The sequence below is a fragment of the Sus scrofa genome, chromosome 5 (genome assembly GCF_054392235.1).
Source record: "Sus scrofa isolate SSC_HxYL_T2T_F1_AM1 chromosome 5, Sscrofa_HxYL_maternal_Yorkshire_Landrace_v2.0, whole genome shotgun sequence".
In the NCBI taxonomy this organism is placed as follows: domain Eukaryota; kingdom Metazoa; phylum Chordata; class Mammalia; order Artiodactyla; family Suidae; genus Sus; species Sus scrofa.
Window position 1 is genome coordinate 103,556,324 of NC_139387.1, and position 24,768 is coordinate 103,581,091.

Here is a 24,768-nt window from a genome sequence, read left to right on the forward strand (position 1 = left end):
GGGAGTGTTTTTTATTACATAGTCAATTTAATTTCTAGTGATTGGTCTGTTCAATTGATCTATTTCTTCTTGATTCAGTTTTGGCAGGCTATAAGTCTCTAGAAAGTTGTCTATTTCTTCTAGGTTGTCAAATTTGTTGGAACAAAATTGTTCATAGTACTCTCATAGTTTTTTGTTGTTGTTTTTTTTTTTTTTTTTTTTTTTTATTTCTGCAGTATCCATTGTGATTTCTCCTTTTTCACTTCTTGCTTTGTTTATTTGGGTTTTTTCTCTCCTCTTTTTAGTGAGTCTGGCCAGAGGTTTGCCAGTTTTCTTTATCTTATCAAAGAACCAGCTCTTGGCTTTATTGATTTTTTTTCTATTGTTTTTTGAATCTCTATTTTATTGATTTCCTCTTTGATCTTTATAATTTCCTTCCTTCTGCTAACTCTAAGTTTTGTTTGTTCTACTTTTTCTAATTCATTTCGGTGGTGGGTTAAGTTATCTATTTGAGATTTTTCTTCTTTTTTGAGGAAAGCCTGTATCACTAGGAATTTCCCTCTGAGCACTGCTTTTGTGGCATCCCATAGATTTTGAACAGTTGTGTCTTCATTATCATTTGTCTCAAGGTATTTTTTAATTTTCTTCTTGATTTCCTCATTGACCCATTGGTTTTTTAGTAGCATGTTGTTTAGTCTCCATATAGTTAGTTTTTTCTCATTTCTTTTCCTGTGGTTGACTTCTACTTTCATGCCATTGTGGTCAGAGAAGATACTTGATATAATTTCTATACTCTGAAATTTGTTGAGGTTAGTTTTGTGTCCCAGTATGTGTTTGATCCTTGAGAATATTCCATGTGCACTTGAGAAGAATGTATATTCTGATTTTTTTGGATGTAATGTCCTAAAAATGTCGATTAAGTCTAACTTCTCTATTGTGCCATTTCAGATCTCTGTTGCCTTATTGATTTTCTCTCTAGAGGCTCTGTCCATTAATGTGAGTGGGGTGTTAAAGTCTCCTACTATGATTGTATTCCCATCAATTTCTTCTTTTATGTCTGTTAGTATTTGTTATGTGCATCTGGGTGCTCCTATATTAGGTGCATATGTATGGACAATTGTAATAGCCTCTTCTTGAATGGGTCCTTTAACCATTAAATAGTGTCCTTCTTTGTCTTTCTTTATGGCCTTCATTTTAAAGTCTATTTTGTCTGATATGAGTATTGCAACTCCCGCTTTCCTGTCTTGTCCATTGGCATGAAATATCTTTTCCCATCCCCTCACTTTCAATCTATATGTGTCCTTTGCCCTAAGGTGAGTTTCTTATAGATAGCAGATTACAAGTTTTTGCTTTTTTATTCAGGCTGCCACTCTATGTCTTTTGATCAGAGCATTCAGTCCATTGACATTTAAGGTAATTATTGATGAATATGTATTTATTGCCATTTTAAACCTTGTTTTCCAGTTGATTCTATGTTTCTCCTTTCTTCCTTTCTTTTTTTGGCTGGATGATTTCCATTAATTTTATGCTTGTGTACTTTTTTTTTTTAGTTTTTGTGAATGTATTGTTTGGTTTTGATTTGTAGTTTCCCTGTTTTTTAAGTGTGTTAATCCCTTGCTGTATCTGCTTGCTTTAGCCTGATAGTCATATAGGCTGAAAGACATTATTAAAAAAAAAAAAAAAGTCTAGATTTTCTTACTTTCCTTCCCCACATTCTATGATTTCCTATTTCTTACTTCTTTTTTTATTTAGAGAATCCCTTTCAGTATTTCTTTTAGAATGCGTTTAGTACTGCCATACTCTTTTAACTTTTATTTGTTGGAGAAATTCTTTATTTCCCCTTCTATTTTAAATTATATTCTTGCTGGATAAAGTATTCTAGGCTGCAAATTTTTTCCTTTCATAATTTTGAATATATCTTACCACTCTTTTCTGGCCTGTAGTGTTTCTGTAGAGAAATCAGCTGATAGCCTTATGGCGGTTCCCTTATAATTAAAGCTTTGTGTTTCTCTTTCTGCCTTTAGAATCCTTTCTTTAACTTTTGCCAATTTTATTGTAACATGTCTTAGTGTGAGCCTGTTTGGGTTCAACTTATTGGGGCCCTCTGTACTTCCTGTATCTTGATATCAGTTTCCTTTAGATTAGGAAAGTTTTCAGATGTAATTTCTTCAAATATATTTTCAATCCCTTTTTCTTCTCCTGGAATTCCTATTATGCGTAGATTGTCCCAATTTATATTATCCCATAGAATCTTATATTGCTCTCCTGTTTTGCATTTGGTTTTCTGTCCACTGTCCTGATTGGGTGATGTCCATTATTCTATCTTCCAGGTCACTAATTCATTCCTCCGCATTATTCATTCTGCTCTTTAGTGCCTTTAGCTCACTTTGCTTCTCTGCAAATGAATTTTATAATTTTTCTATGTTCCTCCTTATATTTTCCAGTTCCTTTCTAAAGGAATCTTCATTACTGTTCATATCTGCTCTTAATTCCTTGATATTCAGTCTTAATTCCTTCAGTATTTTCACTATCTCCCTTTTGAACTCAGCATCTTCAGACTGCAGAGATGTTTCATTGTTTGCTGCTTCAGGTGAATTCTCTTGTGGTTTTAACTGGAAATGTTTCCTGAGTTTCTTCATCTTGCTTATGTTTTTCTGTGCATTTAGGGAAGCCAAACTGTAGTCTTGGAGGGCTACTTCCACGCAAGAGCACCCCTTTATATTTTGTGGGGGTTTACTATTTATTTTTGGCATGGGAGTTTGGATGTTTGCTGTCTCTTTCTTTGGTGTGAGCAGGCTATTATCCCCAGGATGCTCAGTGTGTTTTCAGTGAGAAGGAGGCAATGGGTAGGGCTAGTAGTCAGTGCCTATTTACTGGGCTCTTAACAGCAGCAATTTCCTGCAGGAAGATGGCACAGGCTACTCCTAGTTGCAGGGCCCTGGGAAGTGGTTATAAGCCTTATGTAGATTTACCAGGTGCCCAGAGCATTTGGCAGTGGCAGCAGTAGGGTTTGTGAGTTCCCAGAGGAGTGAGAGCAAAACAGGTAGTATTTGATCACAGTACCCTCCTCTGAGGTTATTGGGGCCATAAGTTGTGCCTGTTCAGTTACCCCTACTGGTAGCAGGCCATGCCCACCTCTAGAGTCAGTGATTACTGTGGTGGTTTGCCCCTGCCACCTGTAGACCATGCTAGAAGCACCCTGTCCCACTTAGCCCACACAGGAGGTGCTGCACAGGGTCCTGGGAAGTGACAGTGACATTGATCTATTTTTAAGTACAGAAAATTGTCAAAACAAACTTAAAATAGATTTAAAAGGTCAGTGTAGGTTTAAAAGGTCCATGTAGCTTTTAAATGAGTAGGGAACCATACCATGCTTTAGAATTTACTAAAAATAAAGTTTATATGTAGACAAATTATAAATGGTAACTACCTCTAGGCGATGGGATGAATAAAATACTTTTAAAAATCTGAATTGAATGGACAATTCAATATTGTATCCAGAGGTTTACCAGAGAAACTGCAAAGTAATTTTATATTTGCTTCTTCAACAAGTAAAGGAATTAGGAGTCTGTGTAATGACATGCCCCCCAGATTTCCAAGAACATCAATCATTAAATTTTTCATTGATAGATGATCCTGTATGTATTAACAATGGATGGAAGTAGCTAATAAATAATGAAAAAATACATATTTTTATAATGCCAAAAAATCCTTTTTCTCAATAGGTTAGTACATCTGACTCATATTTGGTATCCTGTTTTCAGAGGGAACAATAAAATATGTTGATTATTGTATTAGGCAATAGGGAGTTCATCAGTGTGGATTCAATTCTAACTCATTTATCCAAATTATTCTTATTTTCCTGATTTCCATATGATCTTTCTATTCCCCCACTTATTAGCTGAGGGCAGTATTGAACAAATCCTTAATATCTTGTGCCTCATTTTTTAAATCTGTAAAACAGATTTGATTACAGACCTGATAGGGCTGTGACAAAAATTATGAGTTAATATGTGTAAAGCACTTAGAACAATGCCTGGCATATATTAACCATTCAATAAATGTGAGCCATTATTTTCCAGTGTATCTTTTACATATACCCCACTGTTCTCTGTAGTCGTCTTTCTATTTTTTAAGTACCTTTCCTCAACTACCAGGCCCAAATATAATCATGTTAAGTAATACTCTGAAAGGGTCTTCCTTACAGACAAGACCCAAATCAGTATCTTAACTCAAATGATGTCTCTTAAGGCTCTTTTACCTAATCTGGCTTTCTTCAAAGGGTTTAGGGAATTGAACATGAATTGAAGATGTTGTGATCAACTCCTATGTCTTATTATTAATTATTACTTAATTTTGATTATTGTTTTTCTTTTGAAAATTTTGATGTATATTTATATAGAATGTATCTCCTGATTTCCAGTAACGCTTAAGATGGCATGGAATTTTCTTTTTTCTTTCTTTTTTCTCTGCCGCAGTTGTGGCATGTGGAAGTTTCTGGATCAGGGATCAAATCCAAGCTGCAGCTGTGACCTATGCCTCCGCTGCCATAATGCCAGATCCTTAGCTATTGCACTGGGTCAGGGATTGAAGCCACAACACCTTGGAGAAACACCAGATCCTTAACCTGCTGCACCACGGCAGGAACTCCAGATGGTGCTGAATTTTCAAAATCTTTCTCTCTAAACATACCTTTGCTTCTTCCTAGCTATCTGACACATTCCCGAACATAAAGATCACCTTATCTTCTACGTCATTTTACCCCCAGCATTTATTCTCATTTACTAAATCTGTAGTTCTGTTAAGAAATGAGCATTGAATCAAGTTATAAAACTCATATGCCATAATTCAAAATGGGCCATTTATTTGGGGGTTAACTAACTTAGAATGATTCATTTGATTTACATAAAACTTTTTTTTCCAATAGTACATTTAAGCATTTATTGTTAACAAATTCTGTTTTGAAATTTCTGTTTGTTTTTGTTAATCCATTTCTCTTACCGCAAAACCACCCAATTATAGTATACAAAATATAGTATTTCTTTAAAAAGTAATTTATTATGTAAGCTAAGTAATTGATTAGCTCAATTCATTATAGTAGTACTATAATTTTTATTATTAGGAAAATATGCTATTTAATTTGGAAGTTTGACCTTTATATCAAAAATAGGGATGATACATAATTTAATCCTTCACCCTCCAAACTAATTATTTATGGCATCCTCAGCATTTTAAACTTCATAATTTGTATACATCTGGGTTTGTAAATTCCAATACCAGTTTATAACCTTTGATAGGGAATGTGATTTATTAAACTTTTCTTGTCTTTATTCTATCCTTTTATTAAAAGTATTGGGAATTTACACAAGGCACTGTCAGATTTAAGCCTGAGATAAATATACTGAAATCAAATTTCTTTGCCTCTTACTGTTTTATAGCTCCTATTCCAATCATTGTTTCTGAGTCTTTCATTCCTGAGTTCTTCTCTCGCCAGGTATAATTAACTGACATGTTTTTAAGATGAGTGCCACATAGACTGGGTTATACATTGACGGGCTAGAGACTGGATCTCATTCCCTGTGTTAACTTATTTGGGTAAGATAGTTTGAAGAAGGACTGACTAGGAAGGATTTTTATAATTTCACAGAATCTATGCTTTTCATGAAAAATCTATTATGAGGCATTAAAATCTGTTTCCTGTTGGATCAGAATCTGTATGTAGAATGTATTTTTTCCTCTGTATTGTTATTTGGTATTGCACTTAGCAGAATACAGGACACATAAATGAAAAACATATGCTATATTAATTCTGGTTGTGCTCCTTCTATAGCTTTGAATCATGATGATATCAGGGTAAAATAAACAGTCGCTCTTTTGAAGAGTATAAATATGTTTTGTGGTTTAATCAAAATTTAAAATGGTGTTAATTGTATTATGTGTTAACAAAATATTAAAGAGGCAATTCTCACTTCCCTATGGAATGAGAAGTTTGACTGAAAAGCATTAATTTAATTTCAACTGCATGAAAAAAATACTGTAACATTATCTTAGGCCCAAAGGCTAAGATAATGAATAATGATAAGATATGGAATAATAGCAACTCTTGTTTTGCATTCAGCAATCGGAAATCACAAATAACTAGATTTTTAAAAATACAGTGTTGCAGGCCAATTCATTTGAACAATGGTGACTTCAAGACAGTATTAGATTTCAGAGCATCTTCTGAATAACCAAAGCAAGGCAGTGTTATAGTCAGTATAGTTTTATTGCTCATGTTTTTTGTTTTTTTGTTTTTGCTTTTTACATTTGCACCCACGCATGGCATATTGAAGTTCCCAAGCTAGGGGTAGAATCAGAGCTGCAGCTGCCCGCCTACATCACAGCCACAGCAACACCAGATTCAAGCTGCATCTGCTACCTACACCAGCTCACAGCAATGCCGGATCCTTAACCCACAGAGCAAGGCCAGGGATCGAACCTCATCCTCATGAGTCAGATTCATTTCCGCTGCGCCACAACAGGATATCCTGCTAAGGTATTTTTAAAGGCTGTCTTATCTAGGCATCTTCCATCCTGCAATGCCTCCAGCCTTAACTAAGTGATAGCCAAGATTTTTCTCCGTCATTTCCCACCATATCTCTGGGAATTTCCCTCTGGTCCTGTGAAGATGGCAGGAGTTGTCTTGACCTCTTTCCCCAAACTTAAGGTGTCTTGAAACCTTCATTCCTAATTCTGGTCTTTGTCTCCACGCTGTCCAGAGCAGAATAGACTGCTAAGAAGGAGTAAGGGAGAAATACAATGAAACTCTGCAGACTTCTAACCCCTGACACTGCACTGGTCCCTTTGACCATTGCTGTTATGTCATTTCAACCACATACATTTCCTATCATGTCATTTCATCCCCACTGTCCATTCCCAATAATTGATGTCCAGATACTCAAACACTATTGACTTCTCTTTTTCTTTTTATGGCCACACATGTGGCATATGGAAGTTCCCAGGCTAAGGGTCGAATCGGAGCTGCAGCTGCTGGCCTATGCCACAGCTCACAGCAACACCAGATCCTTAACCCACTGTGTGAGACCAGGAATGGAACCCACATCCCCATGGATGCTATATTGGGTTCTTAACCTGCTGAGTCACAATGGGAACTCCTCAAATACTATTTTTTTTTCTTCTGTGTTTTAGGGCTGCACCCTCAGCATATGGAAGTTCCCAGGCTAGGGGTCAAATCAGAGCTACAGCTGCCAGCCTATGCCATAGCCACATCAACGCCAGATCTGAGCTGTGTCTGTGACCTACACCGTGGCTCAGGGCAATGCCAGATACCTGACCCACTGAGTGAGGCCAGGGATCGAACCCGCATCCTCGGAGTCTTTGGATTCCTTTCCACTGTGCCACAATGGAAACTCCCTTCAAATACTATTTCTCAATGGAGAAGGAAGATTTACTAGTCTGTGAATTGAAGTTTTTTCTTGAACTAAAATTAACCCAATTGGAATGTTGGTGTTTCTGTAGCATCTTAAGTATCAGTATTCCTTAGGACCAGCTCTGGGATTAACGGAGGGTCGGTTGGGCAGGATTCATAATAATAAGCATCAAGATGGGCTATTGGGTGAAAGGAGAAAAGTTCCATTAAGTAGAATGCCAACTTGCATCATTTATTTTAGATTACTTGAGATTGGAAATGTCTCCTCTGTTATTTTTGTTTTCATATATTTACCGTTAGAGTCCCCCCAAAATATAAAAGTGTAAAGACGAGCTGCAATGAAAGTATATTTTGTTGTAAATCTGGAAAAGGATTCGCCAGTAGCACCAATGCTGATATTTTGGGCTGGATCATTCTTTGCTCTATCCACTAGATGCTAGTGGCACCCCCAGTTCCTAATATGAAAAGCAGAAATGTCTCCACACATTGCCAGATATCTCCTGGGGGACGGGGGAGGGGGTGCAAAATCACCCTTGGTAGAAAACCACTGGTTTAGAAGAAGTGTCTTCAGTTTAAAAAATAAGTAAAGGTAATAAAAAAGAAAGAGTAGTCTTTGGGCAGTGGGCCAAATCTCAGATACGTCCGCAATATACCCCTGAAGCTTCCCGGGTCTTTAACCTGTTGGAGCCTTCCATCACGATATTCAGACACAATGGCTTGGAACTGAAAAGGTTCTAATTCTTGATTTGCACGCCTGGACTATGATTTTGCAGAGAGTCAAGCAAAAAGAGAGTTCACTTAGAATTACTCATATATATGGCAGCTAAACTGTGCTAGTATCATACTTTCCAGGTTGACCTCAGATATAAAGAATTATAACTTCTATGGAAAAATGCATTTGGATGTCCCAATATTTTCCATAAATATCTATAGATTGCTGGTTTTCTTATACTGGGCCTTAGAAGAGTATTTCATAATGTCATTTATTCTTAATAATGTATAATATTAACAGTATTATATTCAATAATTTGATATTATAAATTTATTTTAGTCAATAATTTAATGACTCATTGTTTTGAAGGTAGGGCCCAATATGAAATGTTTATCCTGATAAGTTTTATACATAAAGTATCAATTAAACTTTAATGTCTACTGTATGTTAGGAAGAAATGTTTTTTATGTTATTCTCCTGGGTCCCAGCTTCAAAGCCCTTTTTCTTTTTCTGGGTAACTGAAAAAAGACAGCTAGATATTATACATTTATCTTTGTTTTCACTGCATTCAGAATTATTCTTTTTTCTGTAAATATATATCCTGTGGAAATCTTGAATTTGGCATTGCAATATCCTATTTAACACTTGTTTTAAGATTTCTAGACTTAAATAGTTGATTTATTCCCTAGTGATTTATGCACCATAGTTGTTCGGTGGAAATTTGTTGAAGAATTATTTAATTGTATGAGTGCTGCATTTGTAATTACAAGCCACCTCATCTTAATTCTGTGTTTCTGTGGTATTAAAACTAATTATCCATGGAGAAATATGTATAGTTCCTGATTGATAATAGAGTAAATGCACAAAGTGTCAAAACTTAATTTTCATTCTATTTCAGAGTAAATGTGGGAAAGTACCTATAAGTGAGGCTGACATATATTGCTGAAGAATTTCATTTAGCATATACATTTTCTTAGTCTGATGAAAATATTATAAAAAGACAAAAAATAATGGAATAGTTGTAGAACAATCATATATATATATATACACACAAATATGTGTATTTTTGTTTAATGTACTTCATTAATACAATCTTAATCAAAATCAGAGGGTTATAAATGAGAGAAAGATTAAAAGCATCCTTGGCTCCTCTGTGATCCAAATATTGTATTAATGACCATTTTAAACATCTCATTAATTAAGCAAATGTGTTCTATTGAAAGTGTACGTGCAAAAACACTGATTAGTTGAAACAGGTGAAAAAATATTGAAGGACAGGTGGAAAAAAATTTTTAAATAATGCTGTTAACGACAGTAACAAGTTCAATAGTTACTGAATAATAATATTAAAAACTCTAAACCCTTCTCTGCATTAAATAATAATAACGGTAATTTTACTATTGGCGTTAACAGCACATATTTACCCAGTACGCTTTTCAAAATTTTCAAAGCACTCTTATTACTTCTCTTATCTGATATTTGAAGCAATCTTGTGAGAAATGTGAGTCAGATATATATACTTTGCAGTGTTAACAGCACAGTGTACAGAGGATTGGAAAAAAATTATTTATCAGATCCGAAATGAGTGATATTTAAGGTGAAATCAGAAATTTAAAATTTCAAGTATTGTTCCCACTGTACCGTTTTTTTGTGAATCCTCACAAATAGAGCTTGTCAGTGTCTCAGAGGGAAAAAAGAATTTAAAGCATTAGATAAAAATGGGTACTGTAGCACTGTGAATATTTTCTTTGTGCATATACAAATTTTCAAACACAGGGGTTTTGGGGTTCTTTAATTTTATTATTTAAAAATTATTTTTTAAAAATTAATGATTTTTATTGTATTTATAGTTGTACAAAAATCATCACAACCCAATTAAAAATTACTTAATGATTTTTATTGTATTTATAGTTGTACAAAAATCATCACAACCCAAACACCCAGTGCTTCCACCTACCCCCCCATCCTGTCTCATTTGGAAACCATAAGTTTTTCAAAGTCTGTGAGTCAGTATCTGTTCTGCAAAGAAGTTCATTGTGTCCTTTTTTTAGATTCCAAATGTAAGTGATAGCATGTGATGTTGGTGTTTCAATGTCTGACTGATTTCACTTAGCATGATAATTTCTAGGTCCATCCATGTCACTGAAAATGCTATAATTTCTTTCCTTTTAATGGCTAATATTCCATTGTGTATATATACCCCATCTTCTTTATCCACTACTCTGTCAATGGACATACAGGTTGTTTCCATGTCTTGGCTATTGCAAATAGTGCTGCAGTGAACATTGGGGTACATATGTCTTTTCGAGTCATGGTTTTCTCTGGATAGGGTGGGATTGCTGAATCAAATGGTAGTTCTATGTTTAGTTTTCTGAGGAATCTCCATAATGTTTTCCACAGTGGTTGCACCAATTTACAATCCCACCAACAGTGTAAGAGGGTTCCCTTTTCTCCACACCCTCTCCAGCCTTTATTGTTTGTAGACTTTCTGATGATGGCCATTGTGCCTGCTTTAAGGTGATACCTCATAGTGGTTTTGATTTGCATTTCTCTAATAATGAGTGATGTTGAACATCTTTTCATGTGTTTTTTGGCCATCTGTACGTCTTCTTTGGAGAATTATCTGTTTAGATCTCCTGCCCATTTTTTGATGGGGTTGTTTGTTTTTTTGTTTTTGGTATTGAGCTGCAAGAGGTAGTTATAAATTTTGGAGATTAATCACTTGTCATTCAATTCATTTGCAAATATTTTGTCCCATTCTGTGGGCTGTCTTTTTGTCTTATTTAGGGTTTCCTTTGCTGTGAGGAAATGTTTAAGTTAAACTAAGTTCATTTGTTTATTATTGTTTTTATCGTCATTACTCTAGGAGGTGGATCTAAGAAGATGTTGCTGTGGTTTATGTCAGAGTGTTTGGCCTATGTTTTCCTCTAAGAGTTTTATGGTATCTGGTCTTATATGGAGAACTTTAATCCATTTCGAGTTTATTTTTGTGTATGGGGTCAGGAGGTGTTCTAATTTCATTGTTTTACATGTGGCTGTCCAGTGTTCCCAGCACCACTTATTGAAGGGGCTGTCTTTTCTCCATTGTACATTCTTTCCTCCTTTGTTATACATTAGCTGACTCTAGGTGCGTGGGTTTAATTCTGGGCTTTCTCTTCTGTTTTTGTGGTATTTTTGTCTGGTTTTGGTATCAGGGTGATGATGGCCTCACAGAATGAGTTGGGGGAGTGTTCCTTCCTCTGCAATATTTTGGAAAAGTTTCAGGATAGGTGTTAGCTTTTCTCTAAATGTTTGATATAATTCACCTGTGAAACCATCAGGTCCTGAAGTTTTATTTGTTGGAAGTTTTTTTAGTCACAGTTTCAATTTCAGTACTTGTGATTGGTCCATTCATCTTTTCTATTCATCTTGGGGTTTGCACTTGGAAGACTGTACTTTTCTGAGAATTTGTCCATTTCTTCTAGGTTTTGAATTTTATTGGCATATAGTTGCACATGGTAGTCTAAGAACCTTCATATTTCTTTGATGTGTGTTCTCTCTTCTCCTTTTTCATTTCTAATTTTATTGATTTGAGTCATCTTTTTTTCCTTGATAAATCTGGTTAAGGGTTTATCAATTTTGTTTATCTTTTCAAAGCACCAGTTTTTAGTTTCATTGATCTTTTCTATGGTTTTCTCCATTTCTATTTCATTGATTTCTGCTCTGATTGTTATGATTTCTTTCCTTCTGCTAACTTTAGGTCTTGTCTGTTCATCTCTCCTAGCTGCCTTAGATGTAAAGTTAGGTTGTTTATTTGACCTTTTTCTTGTTCCCTGAGGTCTGCTTGTATTGCTATAAGCTTCCCTCTTCAAAATGCTTTTGCTGAATCCCATAGGTTTTGGAGTGTTGTATCTTTGTTGTCATTTGCTTCTAGGTATTTTCTAATTTCCTCTTTGATTTCTTCAGTGATCCATTGGTTGTTGAGTAGCATGTTGTTTATTCTCCACGTGTTTGTGTTTTTTTTTTTTTTTTTGCAGTTGTTTTCTTGTTGATTTCCTGTCATATAGCTTTGTGGTCTGGAAAGATGCTTGATATGATTTCAATTTTCTTAAAGTTACTGAGGCTTGATTTGTGAGAAGAATGTGTATTCCATTTTGGATGGAATGTCCTATAAATATCTATTAAGTCCATCTGTCTGATATTTCATATAGGGCCTATGTTTCCTTGTTGCTTTTCTGTGTGGGTGATCTGTCCATTGCTGTAAGTGGGGTGTTAAAGTCCCCTGCTAGTATTGGGTTATTGTCAGTTTCTCCTTTTAAGGTTGTTAGCAGTTGCCTTATATATTGAGGTGATCCTATGATTGTTACGTCGTCTTGGATTGATCCTTTGATCATTATATAATGTCCTTCCTTGTCTTTTACAATATTCTTTATTTTAAGGTCTCTTTTGTCTGATAGGAGTATTGCTACTCCAGATTTCTTTTTATTCCCTTTTTCATGGAATATTTTCTTCCATTCTCTCACTTTGAATTTGTATGTGTCCCTAGAAGTGAAGTGGATCTCTTGAAGACAGCATATATATGGGTCTGGCTTTTGTATCCATTCAGCCAGTCTATGTCTTTTGGTTGGGGCATTTAGTCCATTTGTATTTAAGGTAATTATTGATGTGTATGTTCTTGTTGCCATTTTATTTACTGCTTAGGGTTTGTTTTTGTTGCTCATTTTTTCTTCCCTTCTTGTCTTGTTTTCTCCTCTTGTGGTTTGATGACTATCTTTAGTGTTGTATTTGAATTGATTTTTGTTCTTTGTGTATCTATTGAAGATTCTTGGTTTGCAGTTACCCTGAAGTTTTCATATAGGAGTGTACATATATATATATACATGACTGTTTTAAGTTGATGGTCTCTTAATTTCAAGGTAATCTCCTTTGTCCTGCATTTGTACCCTCTTCTCACAATTTCTGATTTTGGTAGCATATTTGTGCATGGATGATTTCCTGCCTTTATTGTATATATGCCTTTACTGGTATTCTGTGTCGTTTGTGGTATTTTTGTTTCTAGTTGTGGCCTTTTCTTTTCTTCCTAGAGAAGTTCCTTTACTATTTATTGTAAAGCTGGTTTAGTGTGGCTGAATTCTTTTTGCTTTTTTGTCTGTAAAGCTTGTGATTTATCCTTCATATCTGAATGAAAGCATGCTGGGTAAAGTAATCTTGGTTGGAGGTGTTTTCCTTTCATCACTGTAAGCGTATTGTGCCACTCCCTTCTGACCTGCAGAGTTTCTGCTGAAAAATCTGCTGATAACCTTATCAGGGTTCTGTTGTAATTTTTTTCTTTTCCCTAGCTGCTTTCAATATTTTCTCCTTGCTTTAATTTTGGTCAGTTTGATCAATATGTGTTTCAGGGTATTCCTCCTTAGGTTTTTTTTATATGGTACTTGTGCCTCCTGTATTCTGCTGTTGGTTGCTTCTAATTATTTTTTTACTTCAGTTATTGTATTTTGCTTCTCTTCTTGCTTAAATGTTGTATCTTGTATTTCTTTGCTCAGTGTTTCCTGTAAATTATCCATCTTTGCCTCCAGTTTATTTCCAATGTCTGGCATCATCTTCAGCATCAACAATCTAAAGTCTTTTTTCCTGGAGGCTGAGAATCTCCTGATCACTAACTGTTTTTCTGAGGTTTTTTCTTGTTCCCTTATCTGAGTTCTCTGCCTTTTCATCTTTATTGTTTTTAATGGTGTGGTCTCCTTTTTGCAGAGGATAGAGTTGTAGCCTCTCTTACTTCTGGTGTCTGCCCCCTTTGTGGCTAAAGTTGGTATGGGGGCTTGCTGTAGATTTCCTAATGGCAGGGACTGGTGCCCGATCACTGACTGGTAAGTGGGGCTGATTCCTATCCATCTGGTGGGTGGGGCTTTGCTCTGGGTGGAATACAGGCATCTCTGTACCTGGGAGCTCTTTAGGCAACCTGTTTACTGTTGGGTATGGCTGTGATCCCACCTGGATTATTTTTTTGCATGGGGCTGATCACCACTGATTGGTGGGGCCAGATTTTCCCAAAATGGCCATCTCGAGAGGAACACACACTGATGAATATTCCAAAGACCTTTGCCTCCAGTATCCTTCTCCCAGAAGGAGCCACGGTCACCCCCGATTTTCTCAGGAGATCCTCCAAGAACTGCAGTGAGGTGTGACCCAGATTGCTATGGAGTCTCTGCTTTGCCCTGGGACCCAGTGCACGTGAACGTCTGTCTGTGCCTTTCAAGAATGGGGTCTTCATTTCCCCCATTTCTGTGGAGCGCCTGTGCACAATTCCCACTGGCCTTCAATGCCAGATGCTCCAGGGGCTCCTCCCAATTCTACATTCACAGGCATGGGTACCTGATGTGGGGCTAAGAACTGTCACTGCTATAGGTGAGTCTCTGGCTAAGAACTGTCACTGCTATAGGTGAGTCTCTATTGTATAGTTATTCTCCAGTCTGTGGGCTATCCACCCAGTGGATATGGGGTTGCTTATATGGAGTAATTGCCCCTCCCACCATCTTGATATAGCCTCCTCTTTGTCTTCTGGAGTAGTATATCTATCTTTTTTGAAACTGTGCAATCCTTTTGATTGAAGTTTGTTCAGCATTTAGTTGTAATTTTGTTGTTTTTACGAGAGAAGGGAGTTCCAGTACTTCTATTCTGCCATCTTAATCCTGTCTCCCCAAACACATTTTGTGGTTATTAACTATTTTAAAAATAAATTAAACAGGAGTTCCCGTCGTAGCTCAGTGGTTAACGAATCTGACTAGGAACCATGAGGCTGTGGGTTAAGGATCCGGCATTGCCGTGAGCTGTGGTGTAGGTCTCAGATGCGGCTTGGATCCCGCATTGCTGTGGCTCTGGTGGAGGCCAGCGTCTATAGCTCCAATTAGACCCCTAGCCTGGGAACCTCCATATGCCACAGGAGTGGCCTCAGAAAAGGCAAAAAGACCAAATAAATAAATAAATAGATAAATAAATTAAACAGAACATGGTAAGCAGCAAAACAATATTAAGTATTAAATTACATAAAATTTTTAAATATATGTATACGAGAAACATCAAATATATACTAAGTAATTATAAATGTAGTATAATATATATTTAGCATGTGTAGTAAAATCTCATGAATACTGTTTCAAGTTACTCTTTTTTTTTTTTTGTCTTTTTGCCTTTTCTAGGGCCGCACCAGTGGCATATGGAGGTTCCCAGGCTAGGGGTCTAATTGGAGCTGTAGCTGCCGGCCTACACCAGAGCCATAGCAACACGGGATCCAAGCTGTGTCTGCAACCCACACCACAGCTCACGGCAATGCCGGATCCTCAACCCACTGAACAAGGGCAGGGATCAAACCCGCAACCTCATGGTTCCTAGTCAGATTCACTGAGCACTGCACCACGACGGGAACTCCTCAAAGTTACTCTTAATTCAGTTTCCAATGAGTAAAACACAGTTAAAGATGATTGTGTGAAACAGTTATGTGTTGGTGGGATTCATGGTTTAGGTATCAAGAACATTTTCTGTTATGAACCGTTCTTGAAATAATCTAGTTTGAATCAAGTCAAAACATAGTATTATTCAATTTTTCAATATTATATCTTGTAAAATTTCTTAAGCTTGATTTTTTTTTGTTTTAATCGTAAGCAAAATTTGAGATACCCTATGTTACATTATGCAAGGCATTGGAAAACATTTTATTTGGGAATTCCTGTTGTGGCTCAGTGTGTTACAAACCCAACTGGTATCCAGGAGGATGTGGGTTCTATCCCTGGCCTCCCTCAGCAGGTTAAGGACCTGGCATTGCCATGTAGCTGTGGTATAGGTCACAGACACGGCTTGGATCTGGTATTGCTGTGGCATAGGCCCAGCAGCTGCATCTCTGATTCGACTCCTATTCTGGGAACTTCCATATGCCATGGGTGTGCCCCTAAAAAGAAAAATATTTATTCATTGTTTTTTCCTCCCTAAAGTGGATACCTTTAAATAAATACCCTTGCTATATGAATCCATAACCTGATTAAATTCTGGCTTATGCATTTTCATATCTACTTTCTAATTGTATGTATGACATTTATCAAATTAATATAAAATTCCAAATTTAAATTGGTGTGAATTAAATTTGAGTGTGGTAGCTTTGGTAGTTACTTTATTCTTATAAATAGAGTATTTTTTAGGTGAATGCTTTTACTGTATAAAGCAACACAGAAGTTATAAAAGTGAATTCCCATAATCCAAGAATTTCCCAATTTATGGCCAATGAACTATAAATAGTCTATAATTGCAAATAGCTATGGTATTTCTGTATGGCCGCCTATCTCAATGTCCACCTGTTGTTACTTTCTTCAAGAGTGTCTAGAGAGAACCACCCCTATAATCTCCTGTATGTTAACCTTACATCTGCTGAGGGTATTTTTGTCTCTGCTCCTTTAATAGGATCAGATACATGGGACTCTTTCAATCCTTGCCTTTACACTGGGTGTTCAAATAAAGAATAACAGAATCGAAGCAACAAAATTTATAATTTACCTAAAAGCCTTCAAACCAGGAATTAGATTGATGATATGAGGTGGAATATTAGTCATATAGGGAAAAATGTGCTCAGTTTCAAGCAATTAATTTAAAATTCACATTAGAAATATAATCCATTCAAATATTAGGAAAATGTAATCCATTCAAATATTGGGAAATATTTGTGAGTGGGCAGTCATAATGGCTATTGTAATGTTTAGGGATTAACATCTAAAGCCAGAGTTGGAAGGACCACTTCTGCTTTCCAGCTTTGTGACTTTAGGCAAGATACTTACCCTCTCTGTCTCAGTTACCTTATCTGTAAAATGTGGATGATATTAGTACATAATATCTACCATGTACCTAAATAAAAGAAAAAAGGCTGCATTAATCAGATCAGACAATGAGGTTGTTGATAGATGGAACTAAAACTGTGATAAAAATAGAAAATATAAGTAAATTATTAGGACAATTTTATAAATTAAAGTTTTATGGTTTTTCAGCTTTTATGAAGTTATAGTATGTTCTCTGGGAAATTTACGATCCAGTAAAAACTTTTATCCCTTCCTGCCAATAAACATACATAGCAGCAAAGCAGCAAAATACAAACACTTAGTCATGCAATGAATGTGTTTATTTTTATTTTCTTCCATTAGAATTAGAAGGTATATGTCTCAACTGCTAAACTTGAATCATTAGGTAAGAAGTTTGTTACATTATATCACATAACAAACCAAATTATCTGGTGTGAGTTTGTATTTTCAACCTTTGTTAAATAGGTATTTGTAGATGGCATTAATTATACTAGTTATAAATTAGTTATGCTAGATGGCATTAATTATAGCTAGTTATAAGTGAATTATACTAGATAGCAACATTTAGTTCCAGTCCTACTGTTACATTCTTTATTTATATCAGATAACTAGGTTTATATGGATCTGTGACCAAATGAAAACCAACTATTTCTAAAAAGTAGTGATTCTACAAGGTTCCTAAATTGGTTTAATTTTGGTATTAGTTTAGCATATTTTCTTTTCTTTTTTGTCTTTTTAGGGCTGCACCTGCAGCATATGGAGGTTCCCAGGCTAGGGGTCAAAGTGGAGCTGCAGCTGCTGGCCTGCACCCCAGCCTCAGCAATACCAGATCCAAGCTGCATCTGCGACCTGCACCACAGCTCATGGTAATGCCAGATCCTTAACCCACTGAGGGAGGCCAGGAATCAAACTGCATCCTCATGGATGCTAGTCAGATTCATTTCCACTATGGGAACTCCACATCTTTTCTATATTTAAAAACAAGTGTAGTCAAAGGATGCAGATTTCATCAGTCCAACACCATTTGGAAACTGCTGCTGTAATAAGAAGCTTAGTGCTAGAATTGACGCAAACGTATTCTCTTCCCAACCCTAGTACTTGTTCCCCACCGCAAGCCAGGATACTTGTAAATCACACATGTCGTTTAATCAGCCACATTTCCATGACAGCGTCAACCACAGAGGGGGCGCTCCGCAAATATTTGTCAAATGAATGAATGCAGAGAAGCTTGATTGGAACCATATTTTAAAATCAACACAGTTTTCAAAACCCTAAGCCTGCTACAAGGTAGAATTAAACATGATAAAGCTTATACAAGACACAGAAGATTTATTGCCTAAATTCAATAAAGAATGGCGATTACTTTTAAACATGCTCAGTCAAGTGGCATAATGTTTGAAAAATATCTGGTGTTAATGAATGCTGTAAAAATTCCTCAAAATACGTAGAAAATAACTGACCCAAGATGTTTAAATGAGACTTTATTAAGGGCGTCGGGAGCTGTAACTGGTTGGACTGTGAGGCTAGCATAAAAGCACTTATTTTCTCCTACGTAATGTGGAAACAGTATCTTTCTTGATTGTGCATGATGACTATCCGTGTTACATCATCCACAGGAACTCACAGGGAGCAGGTCTCTGGTGGGAGCCACTGCCTGGAACAATTGACTCCTTTCAACACAGGAGACTTGCAGTTGGCGTCGGGATCCTGGAGGTGTTAGGGAAATTCTCACGCACATCCTCCTCCTCCCCACTAGTCTAACAGCATGAGGAGTCCCTGGCGCCCAGTCCTGCACAGTTGCGAGTTAGGGCTGGAGAGTTTCGAAGTCATGTGTCATCCTTAGCTACAGACCCAGAACCGAAGTTTTCCAGTCGGCAAGTAGAACAGGCTGGAGGGACGATTCCCATAGACCAAAATGAGGGATTTTCTATACATTAGCGTTTTGCCAGCTAAGGGAGTCATCCAGGCCAGTCAGAAACGTTTCATCACCGCATCAACGCGGGAACAGGTTCCACAAGAAGAAGGCAAAGAAGGCAACAGAGTTGCACATGCTTTACTCTGTGGCTAGCTGTGGAGAAGAGTCCTTCCACGACCAGTTGAGTGCTCTCATGGGGAATTATGGTTCCACTGCTCCCAAAGGCTAATTTATATGATAAAGTTCCTCTTTAAAAAGTGGTTTATGGGAGTTCCTGTCACGGTGCAGCAGAAGCAAATCCGACTAGGAACCAGAAGGTTGCAGGTTCGATCCCGGGCCTCGCTCAATGGGTTAAGGATCTGGCGTTGCCGTGAGCTGTGGTGTAGGTCGCAGACATGGCTTGGCTCTGTCGTGGGTTGGCAGCAACAGCTCCAATTAGACCCCTAGCCTGCGAACCTCCATATGCCGTGGGTGCGGCCCTAGAAAGACAAAAGCCAAAAAGCAAAAAGTAGTTTCTGATTTTTTTCCAATTTAATCTACATGTCTAATCAAATTTGTAAACTTTTTTTTTTTATATATAATGTGATGGTTAAACGTACACTCTGGAGCCAGCTTCCTCGCTTGGGTGGAATCTTCTCTATGTCACTACCAACTGTGTAACTTTATATTCCTATTCAAGTGTCGCCTTCTTAGAGAAGTCTCTCATGTCTCTCAATAAAGCAGACCTCCCTTGCTTCCAAGTCATTCCATATCCCTTCATCCAGTGTAATTTTCTTCCTAGCATTTACTACTATCTGATATTATATTAATCACACATTTGTGTCTGTGTCCTGGTCTCCTTTGCTTATTGCTATATTTTTAGCATCTTCTGACATTGTCTGGCACATTGTTGACATAAATAAACATTTGTTGAATGAGACAATGATCTACTTCAATAGTGGACTATTTTCAGCACCATGAGTTTATTATCGTCCTACCAGTCCTACTTAAGTTTCCATGGTTATTCCCTAGTCCTAAGGCACCAGCAAAAATAGTCTTAATTTATCTCTTCCTATTCATCTCTGCTTGGATTATTATTTTATCTTGGATTATCATTTTAACTCCGACGGTTCTAACTGTAGTTATATTGGGGCTGACTTCTAAAGAGAAATTAAAGAGCCTCCATTGTCTTGGATGACAATTTGTTCTTACTGGAGTCTACTAGAAATTCAAAAGGAAATTAAGATATTTATCATGGTTTTAATTTTTCTGCCATGAAACATCTGATTCTTATGTAGTCTCAAGCTCAAAAAGCATCTCTTATTCAGAGGAAAATCTAGAAAGGGTATTAAAATTAAACCCGCTTTCTGAGTTTACAGAGGTGATGACAGAAATATAATGTACTTTGTTTTTCTTTCAGATCTCCAACTAAAGACGTGGATTCAGAAGAGAAGGAAATTGTGGTTTGGGTTTGCCAAGAAGAGAAGACAGTCTGTGGGCTAACCAGACGCACCACCTCTGCTGATGTCATCCAGGCTTTGCTTGAAGAACATGAGACTACATTTGGAGAGAAACGATTTCTTTTGGGGAAGCCCAGTGATTACTGCATCATAGAGAAATGGAGAGGTTCTGAAAGGGTTCTTCCTCCACTAACTAGAATCCTGAAGCTCTGGAAAGCATGGGGAGATGAGCAGCCTAATATGCAGTTTGTTTTGGTTAAAGCAGATGCTTTTCTTCCAGTTCCTTTGTGGCGGACAGCTGAAGCCAAATTAGTGCAAAACACAGAAAAACTATGGGAGCTCAGCCCAGCAAATTACATGAAGACGTTACCACCAGATAAACAAAAAAGAATAGTCAGAAAAACTTTCAGGAAACTGGCTAAAATTAAGCAGGACTCAGTTTCCCAGGATCGAGACAGCATGGAAACATTAGTTCATCTGATTATTTCCCAGGATCATACTATTCATCAGCAAGTCAAGAGAATGAAAGAGCTGGATCTGGAAATTGAAAAGTGTGAAGCAAAATTCCACCTTGACCGGGTAGAAAATGATGGAGAAAATTATGTCCAGGACGCATACTTAATGCCCAATTTCAGTGAAGTTGAGCAAAAGCTAGGCTTGGAGTATGATGAAAACCAGATTCTGGAGGACCTGAGTGAAAGTGATGGAATTCTACAGCTGGAGGAACGACTAACATATTACAGAAAGCTCATTGATAAGCTCTCGGCCGAAATAGAAAAAGAGGTGAGAAGTGTTGGCACTGAGATAAATGAAGATGCAGAAGGGGCAGCTGCAAGTGAACTTGAAAGCTCTAATTTAGAAAGTGTTAAGTGTGATTTGGAGAAAAGTATGAAAGCTGGTTTAACAATCCACTCTCACTTGAGTGGCATCCAGAAAGAGATTAAATACAGTGACTCATTGCTTCAGATGAAAGCTAAAGAGTATGAGCTCCTGGCCAAGGAGTTCACTTCACTTCATATCAGCAGCAAAGAGGAATGCCAGCAAAAGGACAGCCGAGGGAAGGAATCTGAGGTCACTACCATCAGCGGGGAGGTTCCTCCTTTTACTCAGAAAGTATTTAACACGCACACAAATGACACAGACTCAGACACTGGCATTAGCTCCAACCACAGTCAAGACTCGGAAGCAACTGGAGGCGATGCGGTGCTGTGGTCAACATAATTTGAAAGGCTTCTTTCTGACCTACTTTAATGTTGTTTGTGTAATAGGAAACCTTATTTTAAATATTACATCCTGGGAAAAATGTAAATCACATTAAAGTATTCAGGAGTTAATAAAAAGTAGAGAAATCTGTAACCTTGTTTTTGATTTAAGATTTCCAACCTGACCTAATTATTTTAAGTTCAAACAATGGACTGTTTGTTAGGCATGCAGCACAAATAGCTTGCAGGTGTATAACAGAAATAATTTGATGGAATTATAATCTCCCACAGCTTCTATGAGAAATGATGTCTTCAAACTAATTCTTGATATTATGTAGTCAATATATTGAAACTGTACATATGAACAAGAAAAATTAAAATGCGCTGTAATATAGTTTTCAACACTATATCACTGGGATTTTATAATCTGTAGAGTACATGACAGCTACTATATTGTAACTTTAATAACTCAAACCTTGGCTCTTCTCCTTGATATGTGGAATGTATATAATTTCTGTTACTTCCTGAAACCCTCTTCCTGTTTAGGCCTAGGTAATAGGAAGCAGGAAGGGTTGCAACTGGGACATGTACAGATACCAGCAGTGGATCAGACAGAGTAGAGATGAGGAAGGGCCATTGCTGCTTGCGTTCGACAGCAAGTTTTCCAAAGAAGCCTAAAATTATTAAGAACTCTGTATGTGCTTTTTCTATCCGACATGCAAAACTCTGGATGACACCCATGGTCTGTGCATGTTTATTCTTTGAGATGTGGTGTGGGTTACAGAGAAAATCACAGGTCAGAGTCCTGTTTAATTATGTCCTCACTACAACATTTGAAGGGATGTAACTTGGGGTTCTTCCTGGAGCTAAAATAGAGCTCTATGTACTATGAATATTATTAGCATTTTTGTCTCTGAAAATACAGAGAGGAACTCATGGACAAAACTCTTTATTCTGCTATAATTCAGATGGTCTTTGTAGTACTTAATCTAAATAGAAACAAAGTGCTAGCTCTACTCTCTACCCCATTCGTAAGCATGACCATAAATACTTAACAAGATTATTTAGATCCTACCTTGACTGAATCATGTTAGTGCCAAACTAGGCTTGTTTTGCCTGGTTTTTAGTTAGGAAGTCCCTTTCTTCCTTCTTCTCTCTCCTCTCCCCTTTTTCTTTCCCTTTCTTCTTTTTTCAATATTGACCACATGACATAACTATATTGAAAACAATTGATTTGTTTTATTATATCATTAAATGAACAGAACTACAGTTTATTTTTCTTTAGCTGACATCGTTCCTATATGTCAGTGCACATGTATATAGAAATACTATTTTGCCTAGTTTCAGTATGTGGATATTGGTTAAGATACCCAGTATTTCTCATTTCTTCCCTTTTATTCTTTGTTTACTGTAGTGTATGTTTTAACTCGGTTTCTTTTTTTTTTTTTTTTTTTTGTCTTTTTTTCTTTTCTAGGGCTGCATGCATGGCATATGAAGGTTGCTAGGCTAGGAGTCCAATTGGAGCTGCAGCCACCAGCCTTCGCCACAGCCACAGCAACTCGGGACCAGAGAGGCATCTGCAACCTACACCACAGCCCATGGCAAGGTCAGATCCTTAACCCACTGATGGAGGCCAGAGATCAAACCCCCAACCTCATGGTTCCTAGTCAGATTCATTAACCACTGAGCCACGACCGGGAACTCCTTAACTCGGTTTCTTAATCTATTTTTTTTTTTTTTTTTATTTCTCTGTCCCCTAGACTTTTCACCAATCTTTGGGAAGATATTTAGAACCTTCTTAACATTAGATGTTCCTTAAAAGTGAAATACTATTTTTATACCAAGATACTCCTGAAGGCCTTATTTGAAGTTAGATGTTAAAAAAAAAAGTAGGAATTTCCATTCCAGGGAAGGTATAGTGATGAAGAGTAAATAATAATGCTAACATGATTTTAATTAAAAAGAAGTAAGAAGGGAATTGAATACTCCTCTGAAAAAGGGAAGTTTATTTGCTTAATATCCTGTTAAGTCATTCAGCACTATGGTAAGCTATGGACACATTTATTGTTCACTACTGAGGATTAAATTCAGAAGATCATAATAAATGATAAACCAATTGTATTGTGGTTTTTCTAAAGTGAAAAGTAATCTCTTTGGATTACTCCTTAGCAAGACAATAATGAAAAGAACATTGTTATCTGCCATATAATGTGATGATCTGAATTCCAAAAAGTGCGGATAAGAAACTGGACTAGACAGATAATTTCATTTCTGAACCTTTGCATTAATGTCTGCTCTTATACAGTTAAGCACAGTGATGCATTCTACGGCCAGTTCTACATCTTTATAGTAAATGACATTAAAAACTTTTGTCAGAAAGCAAGACCACTGAGTTTTAAATTCACATTGGAATTTCTGTGCAGCTGCCTGCCTACACCACAGCCACAGCAACGTGGGATCCCAGCCATGTCTGCGACCTGTACCACAGCTCATGACAACACTCGATCCTTAACCCACTGAGTGAGGCCGGGGATCAAACCTGCTTCCTCACAGATACTAGTCGGTTTTGTAATCTGCTGAGCCACAATGGGAACTCCTAGAATTTATATTCTTTAGTTATACAAATGTATTTGTGCTTTTGATGCATTATAATATGAAATCAGTTATAGAGGTGAATCTCTAATGCAGAGTAATATATGAATGCAAATAAAAATATTAAAATACGGTGGCCTCATCTCTGGGTACCGAGTTGTTTTTTATCAAGTTAAGTGTGAATTTATATTACAAATGTAGATCTTGATAGAAACCTTAGTGTTTTACTTATTTATGGAAGGTTTAAAATAAAAAGTTTATAAATTTTTGAGTAACCTGACAGGCTAACCATGAAATTGCCACATGCAGCTGGAAATAGCAAACACAGCTGGATGTTCTTCTTTCCTGTAACAAAGACTTTGATTTTCATAGACTGAGCCTCGTTCATCCTCCCACATGGACTGTCTATTGATTATTCCACCTGAAATCCCCCCATTTCAGGTTTCTTAACAGGTTATCTCTATGAAACATACTGTCCATTCAACCACTTGTAATAACTTATCTCTGAAACACACATATTTTAGCTGTAGTTTTCATGGAGGAGCATTTGTATTCTGGCTTAGCTTATATTGATTTGTGTACTTCTCTAACCTCTCTCCCCCAAAGTATTTTTATTGTCTCGTTACCTTCTCTTGTATCACGTTACCCTCACTCCCTTCAATCAACCTCTTTCCCCTTGCTCAT

The 24,768-nt window shown here is 36.9% G+C and overlaps 1 protein-coding gene across 3 annotated transcripts in view; it reads left to right on the plus strand.

Moving 5' to 3' along the window:
- Positions 1-24,226, plus strand: part of RASSF9 (Ras association domain family member 9) — a 44,180-nt gene extending 19,954 nt beyond the window's left edge. For 2 of the 3 annotated variants that reach the window (XM_021092782.2, XM_021092784.2), the window contains one exon: positions 20,251-24,226. In XM_021092782.2, the coding sequence (XP_020948441.2) occupies positions 20,251-21,511 (1,261 nt within the window). In that variant the 3' untranslated portion in view covers positions 21,512-24,226. Of the gene's footprint in view, positions 1-17,675; positions 17,803-20,250 lie in introns of all 3 variants that reach the window. The other variant, XM_085025231.1, reaches the window with a different exon arrangement.
- The last annotated feature ends 542 nt before the right edge of the window (positions 24,227-24,768 follow it).